The 19562-nt window shown below is 36.6% G+C and overlaps 1 protein-coding gene across 1 annotated transcript; it reads right to left on the bottom strand.

Moving 5' to 3' along the window:
* Window positions 1–244: 244 nt before the first annotated feature.
* Window positions 245–15138, bottom strand: lonrf1l (LON peptidase N-terminal domain and ring finger 1, like). Its single transcript, XM_052094930.1, has 12 exons — window positions 14377–15138; window positions 12840–12955; window positions 11012–11134; window positions 7663–7848; window positions 6728–6953; window positions 6178–6286; window positions 4838–4952; window positions 4527–4648; window positions 3467–3625; window positions 3206–3368; window positions 2817–2969; window positions 245–1996 (listed from the first exon to the last, which is right to left on the bottom strand). The coding sequence occupies exons 1-12, from the start codon at window positions 14987–14989 to the stop codon at window positions 1838–1840; spliced, it is 2244 nt and encodes a 747-aa protein (XP_051950890.1). The 5' UTR covers window positions 14990–15138; the 3' UTR covers window positions 245–1837.
* Between the last annotated feature and the right edge of the window lie 4424 nt (window positions 15139–19562).

The raw sequence follows: 19562 nt of genomic DNA on the forward strand, positions 1-19562 counted from the left end.
CCTGTTCTAGATTGATTGCATAATCTCTTCAGTATCTGAAAAATAAAGCATCAATGTCTATCACAATTTATTCTATTCTTCTATTATTTTCTAATGGTCTTCAAAATTATCTGGGCACTTTGTAGATCTATTTGTGAGATACATACACAGTACGTGTGGCAAAACACCCATGCATTTATGGGTAAAATATGTAAGAATTATAATTAATCAAAACAAAGCACAGATAAAATGAAAAAATGTGCATTTTATTTGAAAATTGACAACTTAAATATTTGAGCAAAGAAATGTAAAAAAAAAAAAAATATTTTCAAAACAAAAGATTTACATGCAACAAAGCTATTATTTGACATATTTTACACACCGAAATGAATTTTGGCCAAGAGGCGAATTAAGTAAATTATACCACAAAATTATTTCTCTGGAATGCAAAACCCTAAGCCGATGCATTATACCATGGTAGCCGAATGCAACATTATAAGGCAAAAGTTTGTCTGCACACAAGCACCACACAGCTATGAGCTAAAGTGTTTGCATTCAAGAGTCAATATTCAGAATGCTTGTTGGATCTCCTTACAGTATAATGCAAGTAGCAACCATAGACTGTTCTGATCCATCAGTCCAATTATTGCAAGTTCCCCTTTACAATTTATCTAGTACAAACATAGTTAAAATACATTGATATGACAACTAGGCCTTTAAACTGACAAGTTGAAGTGGATCTGACAGAGTGTAGATTGTACCTAAGAGACACATTTTTATCTTTTTTGATTGGCCGAGAACCAAAGCAAACCAACAGCAAACCTACAATAAATTTGAGGCTAAACTACTGAGACCTATAAGTACATTTGGAAGTCCTTATCATGAGTGCATGTCCTCGGCAGAAATAAATAGATATGATAAAGAATATTGTCAGCATTTTTAAGCAAAAAGTTATAGACAGAACAGGACTGTGCAAGCTTCAACATTGTCCAGTACTGCAAAAGTAATGCACAATTAATACAAGCTCATCTTCGATTGGGTTCTTTCAGTCTTACGCAACTCAGCTGCTGTGCAACAACAACCTCTTGTGCATGCTTGGCAGTTATGGTGACGGAAAGCTTGGATGGAGGCTCTGAAGTGAGAAATCTGCCTTTCGTTTATCCAGAGGTTTAAGTTAAATGACATGGAAAAGATATATGAAGATGTCAAAAATGTCTTGCAGCATGAAAGATGTTGTCTGTCTATTTCAATGCACACACACAAAAGCATGACATGATCATGTCTTAAATGTTGGAAAGCTCTCCAGCAATATTTCTGCACGCAAAGCACTGTATGGAGGCTTTGGGCACCAGAAGAATATTTTAAGTTGACTGTTTTGTCTAAAGGAAATCTGACAGATTGTTCGACGGACTTAATAAATTGCACATGAGGGGATTTTGTCTAACATTCATCTTCTACTTAAATCAGTGTTCAAAAAACAGAAAAACTCTTAAAGGAATATTTAATCATTTGCTCACTGTATTGTCATTTCAAACTTATGAAATTTTTCTACAGCCTAACACAAAAGTAGTGTTGTGCGAGTGTCCTGGTCGCTATTTTCCATTCAATGAAAGTGAAGAGGATTTAGTGCTAATAAAATCCACATAGACATGACAGACTTCCTTTACAACAATGCTCTCTGAGGTAAGATGGTGATGAACAGATCAGTATGACACCATGAAAATTACTTCATTCTTAAAACTCTTGGCATGAGTTACATCTGACCCCAGATCAGACGAAAGTCTGTTCAGGGGTTTCAGTCGAGTCTCCTTGGAATCTTAACAGTTCTTCATCAGAATCCAATGTGTGTAAGGAAGCACTAGTCACTAGGGAGGTTCTGCAGGTAGGTGAGGATGTGTTGGATCTTAACTAGTCGTTCTTTTAAAGTTGTCATGGAAAGGACAGACAGCTGGTAACGAGGATCGACAGGTAGAACAGCTAGCAGCCACCAACAGCACGCTGGCCCATTAGGTGTGGCCTGCAAAACAGAGCAACAGTGCGTTCAGTCTTTGCGTAGTCTTGAAATGCTTGAAAGTTCATAACAGGCTTGTAGTAAAGATACATTAAGGTGATCATATCATGCATTGTTCTATTATATAATCTTTTTCCCATTTTGAGTATAGTCTTTTTTTATATATTTTTTTTGCACCAAAATTAACAGCCAGTAATTTCGTTATCCATGACCATTTTCCACCCTCTATATGACCCTTAGAATTTACATTTTTAAATTTTTGCTGCTGTGCCTTTAAGAAATGCTCTTTGCATGTGAAACGAGAAACTGCATTTTGCTCTCCTAAGATACATGCTGTGAGTTTTCCTCTTGGTCCAAGATCAAGGACATTTTTATTCCTCATGATATGAATCTAACTTGGTTTCATAAAAGAGAAACAGTCAGCTGAACTTAATTTTGACAAACTACCTTGAGCATGTTCCTAAAATCAACCTTTGTTCTTACCAAGAAATCATGGGATGTTTTGGCCCATCAAATCTTAGTCACCATATAAGGACAGGCTATCCCTCTCTTACACAACCATAACCTCTGTTATCATTCAGAGCAATCCTTCCCGCTTCAGGACAACCCACTAATATGTTTACCGGACTTTGTGTGTGTGTTTGTAGTTGTGCAAGCTGTCAAATTCACTTCCACTCTTTCTGACATACTTATGATGTAACTGCTTTTCTGGTCTTATCGAAGCACAATCTTGACTGCACTTTGACCTACTTCCTGCCCAGTCTGTTGTAGAAGAAAAGTGGGAGGGGATTCTCTGTGTAGTGGGGATTAATAAAGCAGGAATTACCTGGATATCAGCCTCTCTCTCAGGCATTGGGCCAAAATGCTGCAGGATCTGGTTCCTGAAACGGTTCTCCAGGTTTTGGAACCATTTGCGGGCCTGGTCGTAAACATGATCATGCAACACTTGTAGATTCTCTAATTCTTCCACGCCATTTACCTGCAACACAAAAACTAATCAATTCTGAATCTTTTTTTGACATGTCATTTAGCAGAAGCTTTTATCTAAAGTGACTTGACAAATAAGGACCATAAAAAACTGTTATATTTAAAACTTATCTTTTTGTAACAAATTGGTGAAGGACATATGGTTTTTAAGGCATTTTATACCTTTTATATGCAATTCTCTAGATTTCGGTAATTATTGTAATCTAACATTCCACTAGTTGTGTCTACCTTCATATCCTTCAGATACTCAATGTTGGCGATACAATATCCATCTCTCATTCCGCGCAAGAGAACGCGAAATCTCTTCCCGCCAATTGTATCCACGACAGAGCGCCCGTCTGGGAGAAAATGTACACTGCGAATCTGGAGCATGCAGCCATAGTCCACAAACCTTCAAAAGTAATATAGAAAAATATAAAATCAACCATATACACAACCCAAAAGATATAAATCTCACAGTTCAATCAGAACACATTTAAGCACATTTACCCTTTCTGAGGGTCGTTGATGCACATGCCGAACTGACGTGTGCCCGTTTCCATGCAGCGTCGGATCATGAGACGGTATCGTGGCTCAAACACATGGAGGGGGCAAGGCACAGTGGGGTACGCCATGGTACAGACAAAGATGGGCACATTCTTTGTTAAACTAGTAAGAGACAAAAACCAAAAAAAGATAAAGTTTCACATTCAATTCAGTCTGATTTGTATATTATATATGGATAGGTACTGGTTATGCTAACAATGTGTAAAAGGTGTGTTTGAGAATCAAACAAATCTACAGCAACAAGGCAAAGTTGTTTTTACGAGTTCGGAGCTTTCAGTCTGAATTAAATGAGTAATGAGTTAAAAAAAAGGGCCAGGTAATGAAAAATAAAACAAAAGTGATATATTTTTCTATTACTTTGCCTTTGCTGGCTGTACCAAATGTTTGATACATGAAACACTTTCATGAGCCGATTCTTTTAATTAATCAGTTAAAAAAAACTACATTTCTTGAGTAAGCATTTGAATGTTTTGAATCATTTTAACGAATAATTTACTGAATCTGTCAGAGCCGTTACTGAATTGAACAGTAACAGAACAGCCACCGTCCACGGGGCGAGTGGGGACTGGACTTCCCGACCGCCTGGAGCGAAGCAGTCGCAGCCGCAGGAAGTCCAGTCCCCACTCGCCTCTCGGACAGCGGCTGTTCCCCGAAAATGTAGTTTATAAAGCTTAATATCAGTATTATTGCCATCTGCTTGTTCATCTTATAACCAGGGAGGTTGTTCCAGCTGTATAATTTCGGTTGGTTTGTTTGTTGTATATAAAGCTTTAAATGTTTAAGCTTAAAGTAACCCTTTAAAGTGATTTTAATAAAGAAAATGTCAAAAATGTCACCTAATAATTTGGCTTATTAGCTTAAAGAAGGTGAGTTAAGCCGAAAGGTGGGTAGTTTGCATCCCTGAATAATAATTATAATTTTTTTTTTTGTTATAAATGCATAGTATACAAGTAAAAAATAAATAAAAAATTAAAAATACTGGTGTGTGTGTGTGCATGCTTACTCAGAGAGCTCTTTTGTTTCCTCCGTGTGCAGTTTTAATCTCTCTGAATGCTCCTTGGATAGATACTGCATAATGATGTTATCCAGCACTCGTGTGATTGTGTACTTTCTAAAGGCAAGATACTTTACAGAGAACCCAAGAGAACAGCAAGAGACAGAGAAAGAAAAAAGAAATACATTGGAGCGCTTGCACATCTTCAAATTGCTTAAAAACTAATTTAAAGTCTGAAAAAAGGCATATTCAAGGTACGCAATGAATCTGCTATGCGTTTAACTGGAAAATATTTCACAAAGAGATTTAAGACAAACTACCTCTTTGAGGCTTTCTTTGCAGAGAGGGCACTGTGGGTTATGGTCTAGACAACGCTCCAGACAGTTTTTACAAAAGGTATGACCACAGGGTGTTGTGACAGGCTGATAGAATAATCTAGAAAAGAGAAGTAGATGAAGTAAGAAAAATAATAAAAATAAAAAAAACACCAAGCTGACTGGCACTTTCAATTTTAGAGTGGTGCAAAATAAGATAGTGTGACATCAAGCACACTTAGACTGACACTTAAATAATGAATTTGCTGTCTGACAGCCCAGGTGTTTTTGTTTTCTGAGGGATGCTGTCTAAGACAACATTAGTTTGTCTTCTTTGTGGCCACATAAACACACCATAAAGTTAATACAATTGTCACTCCTCTTTTGAGTAAGGGATAGTTCACCCAAAAATGAAGATTCTGTCATCATTTACACACCCTTATGTTGTTCCAAACCCAATGTGCCAGGGCTCAATAACGCTATCAATAACAATAACGCTACATTGAACATTTTTATCTTCAAAGTAAAGTTAATCGAAACCTATTGGTTATTCGAGGGTGTTAGGTCAGTTTTGTTCTTTAGCCAGATCTTAATGTCCAGACCTTAAAAAAATATTTAATACCTCTGATTATATTAATATAACCAAATATACATTATTAACAGTGTTTTGTTTTTCATGTTAACATGTTAGTTACAATGAAAGTGTTAAGAAAAATCTGGAAATATGTTTGTCCCCTATTGAGTTTATCTGGATAATCTGCCTCTGAAGAAAGTAGTAGAAGAGCCCTGCCATAAAGTAACCCCCTGTGACGAGGAGGAGGGGATGGCCGGGCCGAGAGTTGCCCCAATCAGTGCCAGGTGTGCATCCTCACAGCCTGGCCACGCCCTCCTCATCGAGACACATCCAAATTATATATTTTTTAAAATAAACATATGATGTGAACAAAAGCGGTCTCCAAGTATGTGTGTAAGAACAACAATGTAAATGTAAGCTGGTACATAATTTTGTAAGGTCTTGCTGGGAAATAAGTGATTGAATAAGAATATTGATGGGAATATTGCTTCAAAAAAAATTATAATTACAACATATACAAAATTATTTCTCTCCGGACAAGTAACTTTTTTATTCTGACACGTGAATGACCAATTTACTTGTCCAAAAGGACAAGCACATGACAATCTTTAATGTCAAACCCTTTGTGCACTGTTCAAGTAATTTGTAACATAAGCTATTCTAAGATTCTTCTGAAGAATGACTGGGTTCAGTTCTAAATGTTCTCTTTCTAGTGTATGACTTCTTCTAAAACACACTTGCCTCTCACTTCTAAAACACACTTGTCTCTCACCTCATGCAGAGGGAGCATTCAAAATCATTTGGGTCCAGCAGGTCTTTTGGCAGGGTTCGATGGGTCTTGGTATCCTTGGTAACCACAGGAGTAGCAGTGCTGCCAGTCACTGAAGATGAAAGGCCAAAGGGAGGATGGAAAGGAGAGATGAGGACACTACTTTATATAGGACAAAATCTATTATTTTAGCATTTTAAAAAAAACTTCAAACTTTATTTTTGTGAAATGTTTAGTTTGAAAAGTGTGCTTGTGCTAAGTTGGTTTGATATGTTATTATTTAATCCAATGACAATCATACATCATGCTTAATTGTCAAAATGCTTTAGACAGTTGTAGAATATGACCAGCACCAACGCTGATTGCAAGGTTGAAAGGGGTCATTAAAAAACTACAGGCCATTTAGGTTTGGTTGTCATGCAAATGTTCGGTCAATAAATAATTTGCATGGCCTTTCAAATGAACATGAAGTTAAATGATCACGCTAAACACTGTCATGTGGTATAACTGTGTTTTGGCATTACACACCTATTTGTTAGGCGAGACCACTTACCTACATGCTTTTTACATTTACTGCCATGGCTGTAAGCCACGCCAGACCCAGCTTCAGACACAGAAAGCTTCCTTTTAAGTAGCGCCCCCTTTTCAGGGTCACCCAACTGAGGGGCGGAGCTAACTCTTTTAAGACCCTCCTCTACAGCCCCGACCATCCGGTGAGCACAAATGGAGTGAGCTCTGCTCAGGCCAGACCGCTCTATACTTCCACTTTGACCTGGTTTCTGCAAACATGGAAAAGAAAATCAGGTGTTAAAGGTATTTTTAACCAAGAGCACTTAATGAATCCTTACTAAATGCACTTACTATTTAACAATAATTAAAAAAATCTCTCTCTTTCTCCTATGCTTTCTTCTTGCTCCTATACTACCTAGCCACTTTGAAAACTTGACAGTGACTTTTGTATGACAAACTGCTTACTATGTTCCTCATTTGTAAGCCGCTGTGGATAAAAGCATCTGATAAATTACTAAATGTAAATGTAATTACAGAACAATTGACTATTAAGAGCTGCTAATGTCACTGACTTGGTATCTAGTTATAAAACAAATACTATTGCTAATAAAAAAAGAATTAAATATAAAGACAATATTGATACACTGTGTCCCATCTAGACACAAAGCGATAAGATTCAAGCAACAAGCAATTTGTCTGTACACCATGAACGTGATAATTCTGTGCGATGTGGCACAATCACAGCCAATCAGAACATATTTTATGTTTAATGTATCATTATGAGGAGAAGATTTTGGACCAATGAGATTTCATAGTGGGTGGGGCTATCCCGGATGACACCGCAGAAACAGAAATCAAGTGATCTACAGAATGGACTGTCGCTTGTTGCTTGTCGTGGTCACAGCTAGTTAGGACACCGTGTAATAATTTAGAACAAAACTATTTCCAATTCAGGATGATGAAGGATGAGCAGCTTACCTCTGAGGTTTCAGGGGGTAGATGGGCGGATACCGCTCGTTGGGCTTGCATTTGGGTGCGCTGGTTTTGGTCTTGGCCCTCGGTTGCCAGGGTTTTACAGCGCATGTGAGGGGAGGTGTTCTGGGCTGACTCTTTCAAACCCACCTTCACATTTTCATAGGCTGGAGATAACAGGTCATGCAAAATCTAAGAAATTGAGAACAAAGAATGTGGAACAGAACAATTTAGGACACTGGGACATTTTGAGGTTTAGTACACAATGTAGCTAAGAATATAGGTGATCCGTTTCTTTCATTTAATTAATATCCGATTGTTAACAGTTTCATATCTGTTAGTTCTGGCAAAAATCTTCAACATCAATCAAAACGTTTTTTTTTTTTTTTTTTGGACATGTACCATTGTAACACCATAGTATTCCTTTTGAGTATGATGTAAAAATCATGATTTATGAATATGATAATCATTAAAAAGTACTATGTCATCCCCATCAACATTTAAATGAATTTTCAAAACAATTGGTGTCAACCAAACAGCTTAAATGTAATTTCATAATGTAGAACACTCATAAAATTCAATGAATGCGCAAATCTTTTAAGGTAGAGCAAACAATTATTCTGTTTGTGTTTATTAAAATGGATCAAATATATAAACTGATCTATTTTTACCAGATATAAGCCCTAATAAAAAGTTTTTAATTTAAATAACACCAGTTAATTTAGATGTTACCACATGAAGTACATTATTAACTTGCAATTCCCTGACAAAGAATTTACAGTGTAGCCTAATCTCATTATACCACACTATATTTCAAGGTCTTCAGTATGATTGCAAACATGGGCCACTGTGATGATAATTTCAAACATTATAACTCCATCTCTGACTTTCTCATAAAAGTTGACCTTGACGGCAGTAGTCACATTGTTCATGGATGTCTAAATTATTATTGACAGCTCTGTTGTAAGCAGGGTGCAAAACTAAAGGAGGTCATTCTGCCCGGAAGCCAGACTATGCCATGTATGTTGGCCTATACCATTCTTGATTTACAAACTGGAGTGATGTTCAGAACAGGTTAAACAGCCCTGTCAGTACTAGGAATGTCTGACTCAAGTCTTTAAAACACAAATCCAAAGGCCTTAAAAGACTCCTCAAAATAAATATATTTGTCAAGGATTATTTAGCCTGTGCCTGTCTGATTACATAAACTAACCAACTAACATGTAAAAGCAGGCCTGCTATTGTTTGAAATGGTATAGTTTTGTAGAGCCATCAACGTACAAAGGGTATGGCCTAATACATCACCAAATCCAACAAAACATCAAAACATCCATTCAAGTCTCTACATGTAATGTAAGCACAACCTAATCTTGCTTGCATCTTTTTTGCTATGAATTAAAAATATACATGAATTCAGAAAAATGTCGAATCAGAAATATGATTCTACTAGCGTTTATGCTTCAGAAATGTTGAAACAACAATCTTTGTCAATTTGATCAAGCAAAGCTTTTTTTAAGTTGCGGTCACACCAGACTTCGCACTCTATTCACTCAGATACATACACATAAGAACACGGGAGACTGAAAATGCAGGCTCATGCAAATACATTTTGTATTCCTCTGCATAACAAAGTTAAAGTTTTGTTAAAGTTTCTCTGTCTGACCGGCAAATTCCAGTAAAAGTAAAATCACCTAATATAATTGCACAAGAGCATATGTGAAATAAGTGCTTTAAACCTTTATTATTGACATGTTTAAGTTGTTTTTTTTTGGTTGAGATGTTAACATATGTACAATATTAGCACTCATTATGTTTACTGTTAAGGACAAAGTGGATATTTAAAAACATTTTTAACCATTTTTTCTGGTTTCAAAACAAAACTTGAGTGGTGGTTGGTAGTGAAGTACACTAATACGACAACGAAACGTGTTTCTCCACATTGTTCATTAGATGGAACCTCCATCCAATCACTGGGCTGCCTCATGCATGAGCTACCAAGCCTCACACTACAATACGTGGAGCCTGTACACTTGCATGCTCTCATGTAGATGACTTTCACTGGAGCAGTACCCTGCCCTACAAAGCCATAAAATAGAAACAAATTACATAAAATGTAATCTGGGGTCAGAGTGTGTGGTCAGCCATGATACGGCACCCCTGGAGCAGATAGGGTCAAGGGCCTTGCTCAAGGGCCCAACATAGCATCTTGGCAGTGCTGGGGCTTGAACCCCTGACCTTCTGGCTTGCATCAGTAACCCCGAGCCTCAACCGCTGAGCTAAAACTACCCTGGTGTACAAAATATACAGTATTAAATAGCCTCACTCGGTTTTCTCTAAAACTGATAATAGTTAAGCCAAACCGATCTGTCGCAGGACAGAGCACAGTCAACAAGAACCGATATTTAGCTCTATTTTGGCTAAATGTGCAGTTACAGAGTTTTGACTTTGCAGGGCAGTACAGCATGAGCATGTGACACAGAGTTTAAATAGCTTCTCCCTTTTGAAAATTAATAGTCTAAATCAGCAACATAATAATTACAAATTCTACAAATACAGTCGATAATATAGCATTAGTGTGTGCAATTAAGAAAGTCTGGGTTAGGTGCAAGCTCCAAAAAATTAAGAAATTCTATATAGAAAATATCTGCAAAGTGGAAATTGATGGTTAAATGGGCTGAAGTGGTTAATGACATTTAACTTAATCAATTTTTGTCCAAATATTATCAAAAAGTAAATTTTATTATTTATCGCAAAGCCTCGTCTATGGAGTTGGCTGTGGCAATTAAACACTTTAGTGCTATAGTCAAAGACTACACATCAATGTAATCAATACCACTATGCACCCCTTAAAGCAGAGGTGGGGAACATTTTTTCCATTAAGGGCCATTTGAGAATTTACGAAATTATTCGCGGGCCATACAATTGCTTGCATTTTCTGATTGCGGGTTGAAATTAATGTATGCATTCTGATACGCGCTCACACACCAAAAACACTAAAAGATCTGTCTACAATACAATATTTTGTGTAGTTATAATATAAAATTGTTTTTAAACATTATTTGAAAGGAATTTTCTTTTCAGGACAATTGAATTTAGGCCATTTTTTCTTTTCAAAATTATTTCTCAAATGACATCGCGGGCCAGGTAAAATGGTCTTGAGGCCCTAATACGGCCCTGAGGCCTGACGTTCCCCACCCCTGCCTTAAATAGACAGTGTGCAGACTATACCATGATATTAAAAATTTCAATCCATATCTAATTATAAAAATCACAATGCATGGCTTTACTGAATCAAAATATAATCAGCCTCTAAAAACTATAGATTATATAACCAAAAGAGAGAAATTAATCTTACCAATTCCACCTCTTGTTTGGCCTGGTGAAAGTTTTCATCCATAGCCAAACACTGAAGGAAGACTTGCAAAGATTCATCTACATGACCCATCTCTTGGAGAATCTTTGCTTTGCGGAAATATCCCTGCAAGAAAGAGGGGAAAAAAAAAAAAAAAAAAAAAAAGTGAGCCGAGGGTTTTCTGGGTTGATCTGATTCTTGAAAGTTTAGCCCTGTAAACTGGCCTGACTCTAATGACAGAACTAGACACTCTTACGTCCTCTGTAACACACAGCAGGCATATAAATAGACAACCACACAAGTGACCCACATTTTATCTCCTTATCCCCACCTGGCTGTCTGTATCTCCTTATATCACTTGTCAGCTTGACAAATTGCTTAATTATGTGATTAACACAACAGCATGCCTTTACAGGGCTTTAAAATGTCAAGCAGTTTCAGTAGTGCCCTCCACATGTGGTTAATATAATCTAAGAACTATTTCAAACCCCTTAATTTTTTCACATTTTGTTATGTTGCAGCCTTATGCTAAAATGCTTTAAATAATAAAAAATTAAAAATTCACATCAATCTACACTCCAGACCCCATAATGACAATGCAAAAACCAGATTTTTGATAACTTCGCAAATTTATTCAAAAGAAAAAACAGATATATCACATTGACATTAGTATTCAGACCCTTTTTCTATGGCACTTGAAATTTAGCTCCGGTGCATCCCATTTCTCTGGATCATCTTTGAGATGTTTCTACACTTTGATTGGAGTCCACCTGTGGCAAATTCAATTGATTGGACATGATTTGGAAAGGCACACACCTGTCTATATAAGGTTTCACAGATGAAAGTATATATCAGAGCAAAAACTAAATAAATGCATTGAAGGTTCCCAAGAGCACAGAAGTGTCCATAATTTTTTTTTTTAAAGTTTGGAAAAACCGGCCAAACTCAGAAATCTAGGGATAAAGGCCTTGTAAGAGAGGTGACCAAGAACCCGCTGGTCACTCTATTTGAGCTCCGGAGATCATGTGTGGAGATGGGAGAAATTGCAGAAGGACAACCATCACTGCAACACTCCACTGATCTGGGCTTTATGGCAGAGTGGCCAGATGGAAGCATCTCCTCAGTGCAAGAACTTGCAAAAAAGCACCTAAAGGACTCTCAGACAGTGAGAAACCAAAATTCTCTGGTATGATGAAATGAAGACTGAACTGTTTGGCCTCAATTGCAAGTGTCATATTTGGAGGAAGCCAGGCACCACTCATCATCTGCACAATACCATCCCAATGATGAGGTGTTTTTCTACAGCAGGGACTGGGGGACTAGTCAGGGTCGAAAGAAAGCTGAATGCAGCAAAATACAGATATGTCCTTAATGAAAACATGGTCCACAGTGCTCAAGACCTCAGACTGAAGGTTCAACTTCCAACGGGACAATGACCCCAAGCACACAGACGAGACAACGCAAGTAGCTTAGGGACAACTATGTGAATGTCCTTTCTATGTGAAAAAGTTAATTGACGTGTTATATGTTTACCAATCTGTACCAAATTTCAAGAAACTTCAGTTACTTCAGCCAATATTATTTGGATGCAGCAATGCTGAAAATCCCATTTCAAATTAATAGCAATAACCAGTATCATATAACCACAAAAACTTCAATATTCTTTATGGGCAAGAATCTACAAAAAGTCAAGCAGCAACAGAAAGCATCTAACCTCTTAGTTATGGAGTTTGGTAACTGTTTTTAAAAGCAGCAATCAAACTATTATAATATTTGTACAAGCATGCTGATACACCAAGGATGTCCGTGTTAGGAACATGCACAGACATACCTCTGGGGATGGAGCAGCACTGAGGCAAGACTCCCAGTCTTTCAAAGCCTGAGGGTAATGCTTCAGTCCTCTGTGAGCCTCAGCATGGCACGCCCGCGCCCACACATTACTAATGTCTTAGAAAGAGAAAAAGCAAAATATCAATGAATCACTGGAATACTGGATTATTCACATTGCAAATAATTTTTTACAATGCAGTTTTGTCTGAATAACAGGCCTTAAAACAATTATCACAATACTTCTGATACCACACATTAAATCTGTAAGATCAGAAGAGTGTTTTCTTCTTAAAAGAGAGGGCAAATGTGCATTGAAATGCTGCATGAATAAATAGGGGGGAGAGAGAGAGAGTGAGTGTGTAATTGACAAAGCTCAATGTAACCAGCAGAACTGCTAGCTCTTCACAAGAGCAATTAAGGACACACAAAATGAGGCCAGACTGAAGCACTCTGCTTACGCTGTCTGTGATATGTTAAGTGACGTTACAACTCTGAAGCCGACAGTTTTATCAAGATATATGTCCTGAACACAGTGTGGCAAAGATTACTAAAGAAGAACACTGTTGAAGCGGATTCAACAGTGTTGAATCCGGTTATTGCTTCTTTTTTGTGTGATTAACATTATACCACAAAAACTGTCAAAAAAGCTTATCTTGTATTAAACCCGGAATATTCTTTAACTTTGAGGAGTACACTTCCATATGCAGATGGCCTAATGGCTTTAAGCCACACAAATAAGCAAAACATTGTTCAGTCACAGTGATGCAAGTTACTTATATTAGTTCGCTGTAGGTTTCCATCTTGATTTTTAGTTGCTTTTTGAATTTGTATTAAGTTTTTTTCGAATATTGTTCCCATATATCTTATGTGTATCCTTAGTGGACCAAGAACCACTGCTTATATTTGCTGAAAGGCAAACTGATATATAATTTATAAATATATTCTAAGTTAGTTATAATAGTTACTTAAACTAATTACACATATATTAAAGTGACCATTTATTTGGTCGCAACACAATATTATTTCCAAATATCAACTTGACGTTGTAATCTCTTTTTATTCCATTAATATTACTTGATAATTTCTGAACAAATTAATATTGAACATTTTGGCTACAAGACTCGGCCAGACATCCCTCATATTGCATATACTCTTAAACATGATTATTATTGCGTACACTTTGTTAGTGTAAAACTCACTTCCCCTGAGATTCTAAAATAAATTGTGTCACGACCTCCATTACGCAACATGAGCTGAGTGCGCAGACTGCGCACGCGCCCTTCACATGCCTTTTGTAACGTCGCTGGTCGGTCACATGATGTGGTGGGCGGGGTTAATTCAGTAATGCGTGAATTCCCAAAACAAATGTTGGTCCATAGATCTCTGTCCACCTGGTAATCTTTTCAATGAATAATAAGACTTGGCGAAGGCGTTGACATCCAGTATCCTTGCATGTATGGCATGGCAGTATTTTCATGCAAGAGAAAATAAATAACATTTACACAACTGACATATCCGATTTAGAAATGGGAACTTACCAGATTCTAATAATTTACTCGTTAGTGCAATAGCCTTGTCGTACTGTTTACTCCTCAATAGGCTTTCGGCTTCCCCTACGCATCTCGTTCTTTTAACGTCTTCGGGAAACCACTTCTCTATAAGTCCACATAAGATCACGTTGACTCGGAGTTCCCCGGGCCTCATCGTGATGTCCTCACTGCAAAGTTTACATTTGGAGAAATGGTTTTGTTGTAAACATCTTCTACAATACGAATGTCCACAGGTCACCGTCACAGGCTCGCCTATAAAACTATGACAACCGGGGCAGTCGAATTCCCCCTCTTTTGTCCATTCTGGCTCACTCTTTCTAGGAGACTCTTCCCCAGATTTCGTCTTGAAGTTGCGCAGAACGCATCCCACTAAAGTGCTCAGTTGGTCCGGTCGAACAGGGCCATACCGGAGAGCCATGGCAAACATATCGACAGCCTCTTTGAGACGGTTTTCTGACGCTAAAGCTTCAGCTTTGAATAAAATAAGTTGATGGTGATCCACATGATCATTCTCGTCCCAGTCGTCTTGCGTTTCAGATGCTATGAAAAACCTTCCTCTTTCATTCAAAGCATATTCTTGTTCTAGCCTTTGCATCGCCATGCTTACGAATGGCAGATAAGCCACCAATTTATACAAATATATATATATATATATATATATATATATATATATATATATCTTTTTTTTAACGTCAAAGCATTTTCAAAATTCACAGTACAAGTCAACGTAGTGTTTCGCGCTCCAGCAGATCCGGTCTTTTTGCCCATGTGTTATATAAAAATACCATCACGTGACTATAAGCTAGCGCGTCTATTGGCCGGTGAGACGCATTACAAAACACAAACCCGTCAGGGTTTCGTAACATGGGTCTGGGACAACGATAAAGCAATGATATAAACGAATGGATGGATTTTTAAACCAAATATGCCCGTGTGTCATCCGTCAGATAAAACTGTCATATATTGTGTACTTTTATGATGCATGTGGTAGGAATTGAGTGAGATTCCTTGTCTGAAATTGAAATGATTCTGCTGTTTGATTGTTGTGTAATTGTTATGAGTTAAGGGGAAATAATAATTCCTTCGTCAAATATTAAACTTTTCGTCAGTCACTCTACCAATACACGTCCTTTTGTATTGATAGGTGTAATGCTACAGTCTCTATGGGCTGAATTCCTGGGTTAAATTTACTCGATGGAATGTCTGTAGTCATGTAACATATAGGTCAACGCACATACGTAATTACATCTTACACAAGCAATAAGTGTGATAGAATTTTTTATTATTATTTGCACAACATTAATAGCCTAGATCCACAAATGAATGATATGAAACCGTGCAATGTGGTTTATCATAATGTGGTGCTATTCAATAAACATAAATAAATATAGCCTAAATATAACTGACAGACTTTTGACACTGTTGTGATGTATATTCTTATCAAATATATATGTGCAAAAGTAGATTTGAATGCAGGAATTATTGTAGTACATATATGTATATATAACACCTCATGCACTAAGGGGACTTTTTTATTTTGCTGTATTCACAATGCATATATTGTATCACATTATTACACAATGGTGTCACATGATCAGTGACCAGAATGTTCTGTTTTGTAATAGTTACATATCAAAAGAAAGCTGAAAAACAATTCAGGCCACCAAGATGGAAACAAACTATATAAGAGAGGCAGTAGCTAAACCAGGGGCCGTATGCATAAAGCCACTTAAGAGTAAAATTTAAGTTTTAAGTGTGACAAAATTCTAAGAATTACATAATTTTACTCTTATTCCTAGACTTACGAATGAGTGTGATTCGTAAAGGTTCATAAGTGTTTAGACTTAGTCTCAGCTCCTAGATTGTTTAAGAGTGCTAAAGAGGTATCCTAACCTAGATAGGAGTTGCACAGTGACTATTGTCTGCGGAGACAACACACTCTACAACAAAGAAACATGTTGCACTTATATATAGGAATTTGGGCAAATGTGTTTTGAAGTTGAGGAAAAATAAATCCATCAATATCATTTTTTTTAATTGCAGCACATTTTTTCATTGAATTAATACATTGAAACTCATTGTGAATTTAGCATTTGAAAAATGCCATGGGCCTAAACTTTAACTGGGCTGCAACAACTAATTAAAAAAAACTAAATTTCAATTAAATCATAAAATACAATGATGAAAATAATCAAAAATAAATTCAATTATGATTAGTTGAATATTTTTGCACTGTAACCTCCATCATTGACACCATTTTACAGTAGTGAAAAAAGATATTAAAAAAATGGTGCAGAGCTGCATCTGAAAAAAGCCCAAAACCAAACACTTTTTAAAACACTTCATAAGCTCATAGATTTGTGTGGAGTGTCAGGTGCTTTGACAGATTCCTTCTGCAGTTTAATGTGCTTGTGAGACGCTTAACCCCAGCTCATAACTTACATTTTACTGATATATTCTTATTTGTAAATAATATAAACTCAGTCATGCAAGTTTCCATATCCATTTTCCAAAACAGCAAGCAAGTCATTATTATTCCAAATAGGCCAAAAAATAAAATACAAAATAAAATAAAACAATAAAAATAGGCTTACTTCATGGAGTGCACGCCAATGCCACTTAACCAAATTGAGTAGGCTACTACAATAAAATATTGTTGATATGTTAAACATCAAATTTTACATGTAGTTGTAATGGGATTACAACAGTTTGTTTTATTATCATTTCATTTTGTGATTTAAATCATCCTTCTACATTAAAAATGTGGAGGAATTTTGTTTTTATAACGTGAAAAGATTTTGCATTCGATATTTGTAGCCTTTAATTTGCATATTGTTTGAGGACAATATTTGGCAAGATGTGGAATCTTTTATTTTTTAATACAGGAAATTAAATTTGTCTTTCTCATTTGGTTAATCAAATAATTAATCAACAGAAAATAACCAATTATCAAAATATTGTTTAATAATGTTTTTTTATTGAAGAAAATTTCAAAACAAACAATACAAATACAATGCAACATTCAAATGCTAAGGGGAGGTATAAATAATATTATAAGAATATTTTAAAAAGTGTACATAATGTAAAATTCTAATAGCTTTTTGTTTCTTCGAGGGCAATATTGACTAAATATAAAGCTTCACTTCATTTTTAAATACTATAAATTTTTTTTTAGCCATTTAGCCATTAAAATAAAACAAGTTATAAAATAAGTGTGGGTTTGTTTATCTTTGGAGTTTACAATAATACCTTAAAGAACATCTTTCCACTGTAATGTAACATTTTCATCAACATTTCCAACAATAAAATCAAGTACAATTTGCCAATAAATATAACACATAAGGGCAATGCCAAAATAAACTAACAGCTGTCTCTGGCTTCTGCTGGCAAAAGCTAAAACTTTCATCTATATCTTTTTTAAACTTGGTTAAATAATTTGTAATAGGGTATATTCTGTGAAGGAGTTTAAAAGACACTTCTTTAACCTTGTTTGTTAAGAGATAGCGATTGGGCAGAAGCCAGACATTTTTCCAGTCAACATCCCTCAAAAATTGACTCCAATATGCAATTACATTTGGTCTTGAAACAACATACTGCTGGAAAAGGTCTCTTATTGATCTGTTATAATTATTGTAATGACATGAGAAACATATTTTACCAACAAGGGAGTTATTTGGTGAGAGGGTTGGGAGTTGCTGGTAATCTAATCTTTTTTGCTGTTTAAACAACATACATATTTTAGGAGAAATCGCACCAAAGATAGTTGAGAATTCCCTTGGTGGTATGGGAATATTGTATTTTGCCATGAATTCCATATAAGTAAAAAGAATGCCATCTGTGTTAAATAATTGGTCCACCAAAACAATATTATTTCGAAACCAATTTTCAAAGAAAATAGACTTTAGTTTAAAAAGAATGTCCTTATTATTCCAGATAAAGTATTGGTGAGGTGAAAAGTTTCAATGTTTTTCAATTAAAGTTAAGTTTCACAGGTATTTTGTTAATATCAAAATTGCAAACAAGGAAGAAATTTATGGCACCCAAACTAGATAAAATATGGAGGGGAATAATATTCCAAATAGATATTGGATACTTAACAATTTGTTTAATCCAGTTGATTTTAAATGTATTGTTTAATGTAGCGAAGTTCAGGAAATTAAGACCACCATTTTCATATGTGTTCATTACGATCGTTTTTCTTATATAACTTATCCTATATTTCGAAACAAAATCAAAGGACATCTTATCAAAAAAAAAATCAATCTCCCTCAATAGCTTATCATCAACCCGAATCTCCTGCTTTAGAAATCAAAACTCTCCATCTTATTGTTTTATAACGTGATGTATTAAATTATGAATGAATGGCATCATACCAGCTGGGACATTGTGGAGCGGGACATGGTCATGTGTCTGTCACAGGGGAGAGAGGAAGAAGTAAGGGCCATCACCTGGTGATTAAAGATACATAACACCTTTGTCTCGTTACAGTGACAGGAGACAGACTTGAAAAGGCCGCTGAGAATGCCAGTGAGGGAGAGAGAGTCCTATTCACACAGACCTGATGCTAAACGCTGCAAAGCTGCTGAATTTGGTGGCTCTACCAAATCAGACAGTTATAGATGTACACAGAACAGACTCCATGACGGCCGAGTAGAACTGTGTCAGCATCTCCTGTGAAGATGAAATTCCTCAACTGGCTAAGGAAATTCCTCAACTGGCTAAGGAAGTACAACCTCTGCTGAGCCTTCTTCACAATGGAGTCCTACTTCAGGTCCTGAGAGATGGTTGAGCCTCCCATCTGTATGCAGACTCATCACCATCATAGATGAGGCCGATGATCGTGGTGTCATCTCCAAACTTCTGGAGCTTGACAGTGGGGTCCTTTGCAGCGCAGTTATTCGTGTACAGGAAGAAGAGCAGTGGAGAGAGAACACATCCCTGAGGAGCACCAGTGCTAACCGTGAGGGTCCCGGATGTGAGTTTACCCAGGCTCACTAGCTGCTGCCTATCTATCAAAAAGCTGGTGATTCATCAACAGATTGGGGTGGGCACGGAGAGCTGGGTAAGTTTGATTGAGAGAAGATCAGGCATGATGGTATTGAAGGCTGAACTGAATTCCACAAATAGGATCCTTGCATAAGTCCCAGGTCTGTGGAGGTGTTGCAGGATATAAT

This window comes from Xyrauchen texanus, chromosome 27 (assembly GCF_025860055.1).
Source record: "Xyrauchen texanus isolate HMW12.3.18 chromosome 27, RBS_HiC_50CHRs, whole genome shotgun sequence".
Lineage (NCBI taxonomy): Eukaryota > Metazoa > Chordata > Actinopteri > Cypriniformes > Catostomidae > Xyrauchen > Xyrauchen texanus.